At 42.5% G+C, this 15985-nt stretch overlaps 1 protein-coding gene across 4 annotated transcripts in view; it reads left to right on the forward strand.

Annotated features, from left to right (window-relative positions):
* MTMR12 (myotubularin related protein 12) overlaps window positions 1-15985 on the forward strand; it is a 252214-nt gene that overhangs the window by 50649 nt on the left and 185580 nt on the right. For all 4 annotated transcript variants that reach the window (XM_029579298.1, XM_029579307.1, XM_029579315.1 and 1 more), the window contains one exon: window positions 15874-15934. In XM_029579298.1, coding sequence (XP_029435158.1) covers window positions 15874-15934 — 61 coding nt within the window. The remainder of the gene's footprint in view (window positions 1-15873; window positions 15935-15985) is intronic.

The raw sequence follows: 15985 nt of genomic DNA on the forward strand, positions 1-15985 counted from the left end.
TTAAATCTTAAAATGGGGATTTTTTTTTTAAGGCAACAGGACACACTAGCTCTTAATTTAGACAGTATTTTTTTTAAAAGTACTAACCTCTTTAAAGTTAATTTACTATGTATCCTTTTCACCTTTGAGGATTTGATGGTCTGTCATCCCTCTCTGTCTTCTAGAGCAGGAGTGAGAAAACTACAGCTCATAGGCCAAATCTGTCCCTTCACCATCTTTCTTCTGGCCCGCCTATCTTCTTTAAATTTGTTATATGCAGCCTGCTGATGCTCCTTATTGTCTGCCCTAGCTTCTCCCGTCTCCCTTCATAACTGCTGAACCGTGCAGTGGATGTCTCGCACATGCCCAGGCAGGTTACAGCGTCTGCGCTATTTAATGATGTGCTGATGGGGTTCCCATATCCACCAGCAAGAAGACCTGCACTGAGCCTGAAGCGATGTGCTGATGGGGTTCTCCTCCCCCACTAACGAGAAGAGGTCCCATGGCATGGTAGAATGATGAGCTGGTGGGGTTCCCAGCTCCCACCAGCAAGAAGAGGGACCTGCACCTTGCGCCTGGAGTGATGTGCTGGCGAGGTTCCCACATCCTGCCAGCAAGAAGAGGCTTGAATAAATGACTGCTTCAAGGATCAATTGGTTCAGGAATTGACGAGAAAGGTAGCTATTTTAGATCTAATTCTTAGTGGAACATAGGATTTGGTGAGAGAGGTAATGATGGTGGGGCCACATGGCAATAGTGATAACATGATCCAATTTGAATTAATGACTGGAAGGGAGTCAATAAGTAAATGTACAACTCTAGCACTAACTTTCAAAAGGGAGACCTTGATAAATTGAGGAAGATAGAAAAAAAAACTGAAGGGTGCAGCTACAATAGGTATGGACATTGTTTAAAAATACCATCTTAGAAGCCTAGTCCAGATGTAATTCAAGCATTAAGAAGGGTGGAAGGAAGGCCAAATGCTTGCTGGCTAAGAGGCTATTTTATACAAAAAAAACTTCCTTCAAAAATTGGAAGAATAATCCATCTGAAGAAAATAGGAAAACGCATAAGCTTTGGCAAGTTAAATGTAAAACACTGATAAGACAGAATTTAAAAAGTTGGCTGTAGAGGTAAAAACTTGTAATAAAAACTTTAAAAAATATATTTGAAGCCAGAAGCCTGCGGGGAAGTTGGTTGGATCATTAGATGATCGAGGGGTTAAAGGGGCACTTAGGGAAAATAAGGCCATCGCAGAAAAACAAAATTAATTCTTTTCTTCAGTGTTTACTAATGAAGATGTTGAGGAGATACCTGTTCTGGAGATGGTTTTCAAGGGTGGTGATTCAAATGAACTGAACCAAATCATGGTGTACTTGGAAGATATAGTAGGCTAGATTGAAAAACTGAAGAGTAGCAAATCATCCAGACCAGCTAGTATATACCCCAAGATTCAGTGCCGAGAAAAATCATGGAAACTTCTTAAAAAAAAAACACAAAAAAAACCCAGCATGGATTTACCCAAGAGAAGTCTTGCCTCATAAATCTGCTACACTTTTTTTTTTTTTTTTTTGAAGGGGTGAATAAAGGTGAGCTGGTAGATGTGGCATTTAACAAAGTCCCCCATGATGGGCTTGTAAGAAAATTAAAAAGTCTTGGGATAGGAGATAATATACTTTGCTGGATTGAAAACTAGTTAAAAGACAGGAAACAGAGAGTAGGATTAAATGGTCAGTTTTCTCAGTAGAGAGAGTAAACAGTGGACGGCCTCAGGGATCTGTACTTGGACCGATGTTTTTTAATATATTTATAAATGATCTGGAAAGGGTAATGATGTGAAGTGACCAAATTTGCAGCAGACACAAAATTATTCAGAGTAGTTAAATCACAAGTGGATAGTGATACATTGTAGGGAGGACCTTTTGAGACTGGAAGATTGAGCGTCCAAATGGCAGATGAAATTTAATGTGGACAAGTGCAAGGTGATCCTTGCACTTGGTAGAATTGGACCAGTTACTAGGAGACACACACAGTATCAAATGCAACAAGAACAAAAAGCCTTCCCTATATTAAAAACTGAAGTCCTAGAGAAAAACATTGAAGTGTTACCAGAAAAGAGAGAAAACCAATGCATGCAGAATTTCAAGATACATAACCAAAAGAAAAAGCAAATTGAGATGGATAACTCTGGCATCAGTGGCACAACTGCAAAAGGAAAGAGTGAAGTGAATAACAAATCTCAACTAAAGTCTCATAAGGAGTACAGGAAAAGCAATAATCTTAAAGAGAGTACCTGGAAAGCTATGACCACAAATGCTCATAGTTTGGGAAATAAAATACCAGATCTGCAGGCCCTAATGATAGAGGCAGAAGTGGACATTGTTGCTATCACAGAGACATGGTTCACAGAATCTCATGATTGGGATACGGCAATACCAGGCTATAACTTGTTAAGGAAGGACAGAGTGGATAGAAAAGGGGGAGGTGTGGCTCTTTATGTCAGAAACAATATCCAAGCATCTGAGCTACAAGGAAGTTGGGGCAAGGAAGAAGCACTATGGGTAGACCTAAAAACAGATGATGGAGCATCAATTTATATTGGAGTGGTTTACAGGCCCCCGAACCAAAAGGAAGAGCTGGACAGAGACCTGGTTGAAGACATCCATAAGATAGGTAAGAAGGGAGAAGTGGTGATCGTGGGTGACTTTAATATGCCAGATGTAGACTGGAAAATCCCATCTGCAGAATCTAAAAATAGTAGAGCAATAGTGGATGCCATGCAAGTAGCTTTGTTCAAACAAATGGTATTAGAACCCACGAGAGAAGGAAATATACTCGACTTAGTGCTCACTAATGCAGATAATGTCTCTGATGTCGAGGTGGGCACCCACCTCAGCACCAGTGATCATCAAACAATATGGTTTAATATCACTAAAAGAATAGGGAAAAGAACCACAAAGACCCGAGTTTTACAATTCAAAAACACAGACTTTGAGGAAATGGGGAAGTACCTAGAGGAAGAACTAAATGGATGGGAGAATGAGAGAGATGTGGATCAGCAGTGGATCAATCTAAAAGGAGCAATCACCAAGGCAACTACTCTTTATGTTAGAAATGTAAAGAAAAGCAAAAGGAAAATGAAACCTATCTGGTTCTCAAACGAGGTGGCTGACAAAATTAAAGCTAAAAGAACAGCATTCAAAAAATATAAAAGATCCCAAAGGGAGGAGCACAAAGAAGAATATTTGATTCAACTGAGGGAGACGAAGAAATTAATCAAGTTGGCAAAAAGTCAAGCGGAAGAGAGGATTGCCAAGGAGATAAAAAATGGTGACAAAACATTTTTCAGATACATCAGCGAAAAGAGAAAAGTCCATAGTGGTATAGTGAAATTGAAAGGTGGAAATGATCAATGTGTGGAGAGAGACGAAGAAATGGCAGAAATATTAAATGAATACTTCAGCTCTGTATTCACTAAAGAAGACCCTGGAGAAGGACCATTTCTACACAAGAAGCTGGAGGGTAGTGGAATAGATGAAAATCATTTTACAGTAGAAAATGTATGGGAAGAGCTAAAGAATCTGAAAGTGGACAAAGCCATGGGGCCTGATGGGATTCATCCAAGGATTCTGAGGGAGCTCAGAGATGTGCTGGCGGGTCCGCTGTGTGACCTGTTCAATAGATCCCTAGAAACGGGAGTGGTGCCGAGTGATTGGAGAAGAGCGGTGGTGGTCCCGCTTCACAAGAGTGGGAACAGAGAAGAGGCTGGTAACTACAGACCGGTTAGCCTCACTTCGGTGGTGGGAAAAGTAATGGAGTCACTGTTGAAAGAGAGAATAGTGAAATATCTACAGTCCGGAGAATTGATGGACCAGAGGCAGCATGGATTCACCAGGGGAAGATCCTGTCAGACAAATCTGATTGACTTTTTCGACTGGGTAACCAAGGAATTGGATCAAGGAAGAGCGCTAGATGTCATCTACTTGGATTTCAGCAAAGCTTTTGATACGGTTCCGCACAGGAGACTGGTGAATAAAACAAAAAGCTTGGGAGTGAGTGCCGAAGTGGTGACCTGGATTGCAAACTGGTTGACGGACAGAAGACAATGCGTGATGGTAAATGGAACTTTCTCTGAAGAGAGAGCGGTTTTAAGTGGTGTACCGCAAGGATCGGTGTTGGGACCGGTCCTGTTCAATATCTTTGTGAGCGACATTGCGGACGGGATAGAAGGTAAGGTTTGTCTTTTTGCGGACGACACTAAGATCTGCAACAGAGTGGACACGCCGGAAGGAGTGGAGAGAATGAGACGGGATTTAAGGAAGCTGGAAGAGTGGTCGAAGATATGGCAGCTGAAATTCAATGCCAAGAAGTGCAAAGTCATGCATTTGGGGAGTGGAAATCCGAATGAACTGTATTCGATGGGGGGGGAAAGGCTGATGTGCACGGAGCAGGAGAGAGACCTTGGGGTGATAGTGTCTAATGATATGAAGTCGGCGAAACAATGCGACAAGGCGATTGCAAAAGCCAGAAGAATGCTGGGATGCATAGAGAGAGGAATATCGAGTAAGAAAAGGGAAGTGATAATCCCCTTGTACAGGTCCTTGGTGAGGCCTCACCTGGAGTACTGTGTTCAGTTCTGGAGACCGTATCTACAAAGAGACAAGGACAAGTTGGAGGCGGTACAGAGAAGGGCGACCAGGAAGGTGGAGGGTCTTCATCGGTTGACATACGAGGAGAGATTGAAGAATCTAAATATGTACACCCTGGAGGAAAGGAGGAGCAGGGGTGATATGATTCAAACTTTCAGATACTTGAAAAACTTTAACGATCCAAAGACAATGACAAACCTTTTCCAACAGAAAAAAATCAGCAGAACCAGAGGTCACGAGCTGAGGCTCCAAGGAGGAAGACTAAGAACCAATGTCAGGAAGAATTTCTTCACGGAGAGAGTGGTGGATGCCTGGAATGCCCTTCCGGAGGAAGTGGTGAAGTCCAAAACTGTGAAGCACTTCAAAGGGGCATGGGATAAATATTGTGGATCCATCAGGTCCAGAGGACGCATATAAAGAGCAGGTAGTAAAATACTGCACGGAGCGGCAGTAGCCACAGAGGCATTCACGGAGCGGGATGCCAGTGGCCAGTGGTAGGTGTCCACCTTCATGGAGCGGAAGGATGTAGGGCTGTCATCTCCCAATTAAATAAAAAACAAAAACAAAAAACAAAACAGGGATGGGATCCATCAGGTCTAGAGGACACATATAAAGAGCAGGTAGTAAAATACTGCACGGAGCGGCAGTAGCCACAGAGGCATTCACGGAGCGGGATGCCAGTGGCCAGTGGTAGGTGTCCATATAAAGAGCAGGTAGTAAAATACTGCACAGAGCGGCAGTAGCCACAGAGGCATTCACGGAGCGGGATGCCAGTGGCCAGTGGTAGGTGTCCACCTTCACGGAGCGGAAGGATGGAGGGCTGTCATCTCCCAATTAAATAAATAATAAAAAAACCCAGGGATGGGATCCATCAGTTCTAGAGGACGCATATAAAGAGCAGGTAGTAAAACACTGCATGGAGCGGCAGTAGCCACAGAGGCATTAACGGAGCGGGATGCCAGTGGCCGGTGGTAGGTGTCCACCTTCACAGAGTAGAAGGATGAAGGGCATCCATCTCCCAATTAAAAAAAGAAAAGAAAAAAAGAAAAAAAACAGGGATGGGTTCATGGGCTTATAGGTATTACCAATTATTAGGCTTTTCAATATTTGATGATAGTTAATGTGACTTTCAAGGCATTCTTCACTTTCGGTGCATGTCCGGCATGACTCCTTGCTTCAATGACAGGGGAAAAGAAAAACTGATACTTCACACATTTCCAGCATTGCCCTCTGCTTCATGGCAGAGAGCTATGCTGCCGCTTACCCAACTAATCAAACTTAATATTTCACTTGGAAGCAGCTCCAGCACTGCTCTCTACATTAATGGTGGGGGTGAAAAGGGAATTAGAACATAAGATTACTAAGAGCCAAGAGAAACAGTTAAGTATGAGAACAAATGTGTAAAGCTTGCTGGGCAGACTGGATGGACCGGTTGGTCTTCTTCTGCCGTCATTTCTATATGTTTCTATGTGATGCATGTAGGGAAAAATACCTCATGCTGAAGTTATACAATGTTAGGTTTTATGTTATGAGTTATCATCCATAAAAAAGATCTTGGCATCATAGTGGACAATACATTGAAATCGTTGTCTCAATATGCTGCTGCATTTAAAAAAAAGCATATAGAATCCTAAAAATTATTAGGAAAGCAATCGGGAATAAAACGGAGAATGTCATAATGCTTCTATATCACTCCATGGTGAAACCGCACCTTGAATACTGTGCTCAGTTCTGATCGCTGCATCTCAGAAAAGATGCACTGGAGAAGGTACAGAGAAGGGCAACCAAATTGATAAAAGTGATGGAACAGTTCCTCTTTGAGGAAAGACTAAAGACGTTAGGGCTGTTCAGCTTGAGCAAGATACGACTGAGGGGGTTGGGGGGGATATGATGGAGGTGTATAAATTTGAGAGGACTAGAACAAGTTAATGTGAATTGGTTGTTTACACTTTCAATACAAGGACTAAGGGGTTACTCCATGAAGTTAGCAAGTAGCACATTTAAAACAAATAGGATAAAATTCTTTTTCACTCAATGCACAGTTAAGCTCTGGAATTCGTTGCCAGAGTATGTGGTTAAGGCAGTTTGCTTATCTCGGCTTAATAAAGATTTAGACAAATTCCTGGAGGAGAGATCCATAAACTGGTATTAGTCAAGCTGACTTAGGAAATAGCCACTGCTTATTACCGGCAGTAGTGGTATGGGATCTGTTTAATGTTTGGATACTTCCCACGTACTTGTATCCTGGATTGGCCACTTTTGGAAACAGGTCCTAGGCTTGATGGATCCTCTATTTGACCCAGTATGGCAATTCTTATTTTCTTAAGTGAGGTGATTAAATTTGCAGATGAGAAAATTGTTATTTAAAACAGCAGCAGATGTGAGGAATTGCCGAAGGCCCATGGAATTGCCGAAGGCCCATCCCACTAAGATTGAGCATCTAAATGGCAGATGCAATTTAATGTGGACAAGTTCGTTATGCATATAGGGAAAAGTAATCCCAACTACAGGGTTCTAATTTAGAAGTTGCCACCAGGAAAAGAACCTCTTAGTCCTTGTGGACAATACCTTTAATTCTTTGGCTTGGTTTGTGGCAAAAGTGATAAAGGCAAACAGAATGTTAAGAATTATTTTGAAAATAATAAAGATCAAAACTGGTCTTTGTATGATCCATGGTGCATCTGCATCTTGAGTACTGTCTGCAGTTCCTGTCACCTCATTTCAAAAAAAGACAGTCTACCCTGGTCTCAACTTCTTCACCTTCTGTAGGAACAGGTGGTGGTGGGGGGATAGGTAAGTATAGAGCAGACACTGCAAGAAAAAACCAATTGCTCTGCTCCCTTTTCCCTTCCTTCCTGTTTCCTGGAGGCAGCCTAGAGGGAAAGGCCTGGAGAAGTAAAATAGAACAGCTATCTGAGATTTGGGGCTATTTAGCCTTTCTCCATAAGGGAGCTTTTTCATCCTCTCTCATTTTTGTTGCCCTTCTCTATACTTTTATGACCACTATGTCTCCATGAGTGGAGAGAGAGGCTGAGTGTGCATGACCTGGTGGAGTTTGCCATGACTCCTTTCTCCTCGCCCACTACTGAATCTACTCAACAAAAACAATGTTGTTTCTATACTTAGCCTGCCATCTTCTCTCACCAGGTGTTATCCATCTTTGGCCCAGGTCTCCAAGGGTTGAGTGTGAATCTACAGGGAGGATGTGAGAGAAGGGTTGGAGGGGAGTGCGAACATGATAGATAGGGGATGGATGATTAAAGTTAAGAGGTTATGGGGAAGGGTAAAATGAAGGGGATGACAGAGGAAGTGTCGCTAGTGATGAGAAGGGCATTGGGGCTTTCTTCAATACTGTGTCAAAAACCCTTTTGGGCTGGGTAGAGGGACATCTGGTGATGGGGGGGAGATTTCAACTTAACATGGTACCCTTTCCTAGATAACTGTAAGGGCGGCAGTGGGTATACACGTTCTCAAAGGAAAAGATTGAAAGAAATGATTAGTAAATGGGGCCTCATTGATATTTGGAGGCTCAAGAATCATCCTTGCACGATTATTCCTTTTATTCATGGCCTTATGATTCATATTCTCGAATAGATTATTTTCTGGTAGTTAAGGATCTAGTGGGAAATGTGACAGATACAGGTATCAATAGTATAACCTGGTCTGATCATGCTCCTGACTGGGTGGAATTCAAGGTTGGCAAATTACATCTAGGGCGGAAATTCTGGAGGCTGAATGGGTATCTACTTTTAGATAAAGAGTTTAATGTACGTCTGGTGAAAAAAAATGTGGAATACTTAACCTTGAATGATACTGGAGATGTGAACCCTGGGGGTGTTGTGGGGGGGCTTAAAAGTAGTGAATCGAGGTACTCTGATTTCCAGGGCATCCTTTCTTCGGAAACAAAAGGATAGTCTGAGATTATAGCTAATGCAGAAAATTGCTAATCTAGAGATCAAACACAAGATGCAGTGATGGCCGCAAAGGGTAGTGCTTGATTTGGCTTGCACGTGTTAAGGGAGCTAGATTTGGCAGAAATAGCTTTGAGAATGATGAAAGTTCAACAGACCCACTTTGAATTTGGAAACAAGGCAAGTCGTTTGACTCCTCTGAAGGAACGATCTCTGAGAAATCAGATCCTTAAAATAGTGGAGGGACATTGGTAACTGACAGTAAGTTGATCTCTAATCAATTTGCTCAGTTTTTTGAAGAGCACTATTCTGCAGATAGTAATATTTTGGAGGCAGATATTAAGAAATATCCTGACTGTCTCTCTTCCATGTCTTCCAGATGAAGCAAAAAAGCGACTGAATACAAAAATTAGGGAAGAAGAGGTATTGGCAGTTATCTCAGATTTAAAGTCAGGAAAAGCTCCGGGCCTAGATGGGTATACTACTAAATTATATAAAGCTTGAAGGCAGGCATTGAACATCCCCCTAACAGCGATGTTTAATTATCTCAGGGAACATACAAGCATAAGAAATTGCCATGCTGGGTCAGACCAAGGGCCCATCAAGCCCAGCATCCTGTTTCCAATAGAGGCCAAACCAGGCCACAGGAACCTGGCAATTACCCAAACACTAAGAAGATCCCATGCTACTGATGCAATTAATAGCAGTGGCTATTCCCTAAGTAAACTTGATTAATAGCCGTTAATGGACTTCTCCTTCAAGAACTTATCCAAACCTTTTTTGAACCCAGCTACACTAACTGCACTAACCACATCCTCTGGCAACAAATTCCAGAGCTTTATTGTGCGTTGAGTGAAAGAATTTTCTCAGATTAGTCTTAAATGTGCTACTTGCTAACTTCATGGAATGCCCCCTAGTCCTTCTATTATTCGAAAGTGTAAATAACCGAGTCACATGCCCATTCCACTAATGTTGCTGGTATCACGGTTATTTATTTATTTATTTAACATTTTTTATATACCGAAGTTCTAGCAACAATGTTGCTAATCACTTCGGTTTACATATAACATTGGAGTGACTTAACAAGTGTGACTTACATGGAACAGGAAAATGAACTTGGAGAAAATTGAATAAATACTAATATAGCAAAGGAAGGTTGGGATCCTTCACTCTGCGGGTCATACCGAGCTATTTCTCTATCAGTCTAGATTTAAAAATCTTGCTGAAACTTTTGGCGACTAGGCTGGGGGGGTCATAGCCCCTCTTCTTATACTTGGAGATCAATCCGGTTTTGTCCCAGGCAGGCTTGCTGCAGACAATGTTAGGAGAGTACTGAATCTAACATCGTGGGTAAGGCATCAGAAGATATCTGCAGTCTTGCTGGCCATAGATGCTGAGAAGGCTTTTGATAGGGTGCATTGGCCTTAACTATTTCACATTTAAGACAAAATGGGATTAGGATCACACTTTTTAACTTGTATTAAAGTTCTTTATGATTACCACAGAGCATGTGTTAGGGTTAATATGTGGCTACTCTGACAGTTTCAGAGTGTGCAGAGGGATGAGACAGGGGTGTCCTCTGTTTCCACTTTTATTTGCATTATCCTTGGAATCATTTGCATGGAGAATCAGGAGCATCAGGAGAGTGGAGGTCAAGGGGGGACGTCATATAAAATGACTCTATTCGCGGATGATTTGCTGTTTACATTAATAAATCCAGGGAGTTCCCTTCACACTCTTTTAGGAGAAATGTGATTATATGGGAGTGACTCCGGTTTCAAGGTTAATGAGGTGCTCAATTTGACCTTGAATGAGGAGACAGTAGGAGCATTGAGAAGGGAGCTCCCTTTTAAAGGGGCTACTAAGAGCCTGAAATATCTAGGGATTCATTTGGCTCTGGACTTGAAAGAGTTATATGGATTAAATTATGGACCATTAGTAAAGAATATATTTTCGGATATAGAGCGGTGGGAGCAACTATCACTATCCTGGTTTGGTAGAATAACAGAGATTAAGATGAATATATTTCTGAGATTCTCTTATTTTTTTCCAAACGCTGCCAATTTTGAACCCCGTAAGAATTTTAAAGGATTGGCAAAGAAAGCTGCTTTGTTTTATCTGAAAGAGGAGGCCACCCCAGATTGGTATAAAAACTCCCTAACCAAGTGGCAGGGGGGGTGGGAGTCCTGAAGTTAGAATTCTATTTTGCAGTGCCCCAATTATGGGCCATTTTGGAACGGCACTATAAAGTTAAATGGAAGGTTTGGGTAGATTTGGAGTGCACTATTTATGGGAACCCTCCTCTGGAGTTTCTAGTTTGGGTGGACAAAGGAGAATGGGTAGTCTTATGCGGAGTCTCCCTTCACACGAGTTATATTAGAAGTGTGGCCTAAATACAGACAAAGGTTGTTTGGAGATAAACAAATGTAGCACAGTAACTCTTTCCTATTTAATAAACGTTTCCCACCTGGGGAGTCTAGTGTGACGGCTGCACATTGGGTGGAGCAAGTGTGGGATGGAAGATCTGTCTATACATTTGAACAGCTGAGACAATTGTATCCTTTGGAGGAGAAGGATAGCTACATGTACCTACAACTGGTATTGTTCATTAGAAGCAAGGGAAAGTTAGAGGACTTTAGGCACAATAAGACTCGTGGGCAGCTCCACCACTGTCCATTGTGATTCCATATTCTCTTCTGCCACCACCACCCTCACTGATGCAGCCTGCAGCTTCACCACCAGAAATGTATCTATATCTAATCACATTGAGCACTCCTTAAATATCTTGGCAAACCATGTAAATAAATGCCCTTTCACCATCTAAAATGTCTTTGTATCTGTCAGACAAAAATCAGAGATACTCGGCAAAATTACCGTATTTTTCGCCCCATAAGATGCACTTTTTTCCCCCAAAAGTGGGGGGAAAATGTCTGTGCATCTTATGGAGCGAATATAAAAAAAACAAAACTAAAAATCTAACAAATCCCCCCCCCCCCCCCCCCAATCCTCCTGACACTCTCCCCCAAGATCTGCCAAAAGTCCCTGGTGGTCCAGGAGCGGTCCGGGAGCAATCTCCTGGACTTCAGCCGTCGGCTGCAAGTAATCAAAATGGTGCCGACGGCCCTTTGCCCTTACTATGTCACTGACCCCTGTGACAGAGCCGGTTTAGCACGAAATTTTTAAAAATTTTCCCCCTCTGAATCCTAGGTGCGTTTTATGGAGCAAAAAATACGGTATATGCCAATCATTTTTTAATTATACAAAATGTAAACTGTACCATTTTATAACACACATAATTTAATATATAGACCACATTGCACACTTATATATTGTAGAACCTAAAAACTTCCCCAATAAATACATTAATTACCCTACATTTGTACCAATCATCATACCACAAATACTCCTATAACCTCACACAATGCCTATATTAAAATATTAATCTTATTCTCAATAATATTAGATTCTTTAGATGCAAAATATCCAACAATTGATATGTTACATATACACTTAATATATTGCATAGTATTGTTGTGACTAATTCATTATCTTCATATTATACAATGGATGACAGACCCTCACAATATCGGAGTATTCCTTTCTTGTATAGCCTGCTGTTGAGTCTAGTGCTGTATCTCTTGCAAGTCCTTCTGACCCAGGTCATGTACCGCCCCCTCCTCTTGATCCCAATGATCTTCTAGTCCCTTTGGAGGAGGCAGACTTTTTGGTTTTGGCCAGGTTATGAAGCATGCACAGGCTAGAAAACTCACAGATCTTAGCGGAGTTGTAGAGAAGGCACTCCCGAGCTCTTTCCAGGCATCAGAAATTCATTTTGACTTTTTGAATAGGCAAAAGGTTCTCTCGATGACCGCCCTGGTCTGCTGGTGGGCACTGTTGTAGCAAGCCTCTGCAGCAGTTTCTGACTTAGCTAGCAGGATCATGAGTCAGATTTTGAGTGAATATCCTCTGTCACCTGTAGGGGATAACACAAAGAAGAACAGAGTTAGATTTCCTTTAGTGTTGAAGAGGAAGGTAGTTCCCTGGTCCAGGTTGGAGCAGTCCTCCTGGGCCAATACTGTCAGTCCACCTAGATATGAGGGAGACCAAAAGGAGAGATTAGCTGCTGTATGGTGGTAGTGATAAGTGTATTCCTCCCTAAAAATCAGCCCCCAGTGATATGCCCTTCCTCGAAGTGATCATGAATTCCTGACTGAAGAGGATCCCGGAAATCTGGTCATATCATACAAGATGATGCCCATGGCATATTGAGAGAGTGAAAGTCCTTGCGATAGGTGGCTTTGCCATCCCCTGGTGCCCCTATAGGGCAGCTGATAGCCCCCAGGACAGAGGGGAAATGTACTATGTTATAGAAATCAGTAATTATTTGTTGTTGCTGTCTGAACCGAGGAAAATATATATATTGGTGTTTGGTTTTTCCTGAGAAACTCATCCAGGAACTGATCTATAGAAGTAGAGATGTCAGATTAGCTTCTTCCAGCTGTGACCCCTGGAGGTGTCTGGAAGGTGCTGATGGCCAAAAGTGCCAAGGCGGTAGTGACCTTGACATGTACAGGCAAGGTGTGTGTCGTCTTTCCCCCCCCCCTTACTGGTGAAAGGTTGGGGGTCCTTCTCTAACTGTTAGCATAAGTACAGTATGATTTCCTTATTGAATCTGAACCTGTGCATGACTTGCTCTTCTGAGAGAACCAAAAAGCTGTACCCTAGTCCTGTATACTCTGTAAGGGGTACCTCCTCCTCCTCTGTTCTGTCTCCCTCTTCAGCCTTTGTGATAGCAGTATCCATAAACCCATTAGTCATTTTGAAAATGGATTCTCCACCACTGACTCCCACCGCCTCTATGGCCCCATCAGTCCCAGGTACACTCACTCACCCGCCCCCCCCCCCCCCAGTATAACCCAGTATGTTCCAGTTCTACTCCAGTAAAGCCCCATTTGTCCCAGGGAGACTCACTGACACCCTCTGGACTGCTGCTATGTCCACTCACCCAGAGAAGCCAGCTCACCAAATACTTGTCACAAAACAGCATGAAAGTTTGAACTTGAGTGCGTAAATGAGCAGTAGTAATAGTACTGGTGTAGTTTTGATGACATTCGTGCATGTACCTTTTAAAATAGCTCTTTACACACACATGTGCAAAGCATGCCCCCTTTTTTCACGTGTACTTTTACTCACAAAGGTGCATATACACATGTCTGTGACCTGTTATAAAATATGGATTGTACACACATGCACATTTATTCACCCCAGTATATTTCTGACTAGCTTTCAAGAGCTACTTCATTGAGTAAAAGCAAACAAAAAAGCAAAACTTGCTAGTGCAACCCAAAACTAAACCACACCATGGCCAGCAAGGGTCTAGAACACTCAGCTTCTCAGCAAGTTGGAACTTTGTAAAGAAACATTCAGTAAAACACGCCCAGATGAGATGTTTCATTGATAAATTTCTAGACTCCAGTCAACGAAATATTTGGAATCTCTGATCACTGAAGCAGTCTGCCAGTAGTTTGCCACTAAATCTACTATTTCTAGTAAAGGCTATAATCTGCATCAGATACCCTCACAAACACAATGCTAAGGGTCTCTTCCCCTGTGAATATTTACACTCAGATGCTGTTGAATTTCAGTGAAGGTCATGGATAAAATAGCAATGGTAGGTTTTGCTTTAACCTAAAGAAGAGACACTAACTTTTAAAGGCTAGTTAGAAACATATTAAATCAGTCCAGTTTCAGCTATGGTCGTAATGATTTGCAGTCAGTTTCCTCTTCTGAACGTGTAAGCAGTTTTGTCTAACCCCAAAGCAATACATAAATGATAAATGGCAAGGTACAATCTGTATAAAGAAAGGAATGCAGAAGTGCAAATATGGTATTATTAAAGACAGGTTTACTACAGACGCAGTTCTTAGACATGACTTTAGGTGTATGTTGCATCAGGTCTGCCCCTGCTGATGGGGTGGGGTGGGAGGGAATGAGCCTTGCCTCTGAATTTGGTGTCTCTTGCAGGAAAAGGATGAAAACACTTGCATTGTGCTCTTTTAATTTTTTTTCTGCTCCCTCCCCCAGCCTACACTTTTGGTTAGCATGGCTCTCCACTTTTTTTTTCATCTCACTCTCAGGCCGATTCAGTAAAGTCCGCGGGAGAGCAGACGAACACCCGCTCTCCCGGCGCGCGCACCGGCCCTTCACCGGTGCGCGCGATTCAGTATTCAAATTAGATGGTGCGGTAGAAACGGGGAAAAGGAGGCGCTAGAGACACTAGCGCGTCCATAGCACCTCCTTTTAGCCCGGAGCGGCGGCTGTCAGCGGGTTTGACCGCCGATGCTCAATTTTGCCGGCGTCTGTTCTCGAGCCTGCTGACAGCCACGGGCTCGGAAACCGGACGCCGGCAAAATTGAGCATCCGGTTTTCGGCCCAATAGCCGCGGACCAAATTCAAATTTTTTTTTTTAATAACTTTTTTTACTCTTCGGGACCTCCGACTTAATATCGCCATGATATTAAGTCGGAGGGTGCACAGAAAAGCAGTTTTTACTGCTTTTCTGTGCACTTTCCCGGTGCCTGGAAGAAATTAGCGCCTACCTTTGGGTTGGCGCTAATTTCTGAAAGTAAAATATGCGACTTGGCTGCACATTTTACTTTTTGTATCCTGCGCGCATACCTAATTAGGGCCATCAACATGCATTTGCACGTTGAGGGCGCTATTAGGTGCCACGGGTTGGACGCGCGTTTTCCTCCCCTTACTGAATAAGGGGTAAGGGAAAACGCGCGTCTAAGAGCAGGCTAACAGTGCGCTCTGTCTGTTATGTTGATGGACAGTTGAGCAGAGACAGGGAGATACTGGGAGATGTGTGTGGCAGTACCTGAATGTCACAGGCTTTTTTTGCAGAAACCTAATGATAAGCTTCAAAGGCGCAAGGGGTTCTTACACCGTGTCGTGTTGTTGTTTTTCAAGTGTGTAATATTTAATTGTTAAGATTAAAAGATAAAAGAGCACACTGATATGTAACAGATTTGGTTCACTGTAAATACAAAGCTAAGGAATGCTGCATGCTCCCCTCTGCTCCCCCACAACCACGTGCTGGAGGTTGCCACACACTTAACATGTTAGAAGTGGCTCCGTGACATCTCAAGTGCTTTACCATTTTCTCACCCCTCTACAGAAACTGGAGAGCGGTGTGTTAATGTCTGCAGGAAAGTGGAGAGATGTGTATTAGTGCAATGTTAAAAGAACACATGTAATGAGTATTACAGCTATCCAGGTAACACAAAGCAGAATTTCTTGACATCTTTTTCCCTCTTCTTCTTTCCCACTAGGAGATACAAGTAAAGGAAAAAGAGCCAACAGAAAAAGAAGCAAATATTCATTTAGTACCAGGTAACATTTTTACTTTGTATTTTATTAATAGTAATAAAGCATTGTGATCGT

The sequence above is a fragment of the Rhinatrema bivittatum genome, chromosome 1 (genome assembly GCF_901001135.1).
Source record: "Rhinatrema bivittatum chromosome 1, aRhiBiv1.1, whole genome shotgun sequence".
Classification (NCBI taxonomy): Eukaryota; Metazoa; Chordata; class Amphibia; order Gymnophiona; family Rhinatrematidae; genus Rhinatrema; species Rhinatrema bivittatum.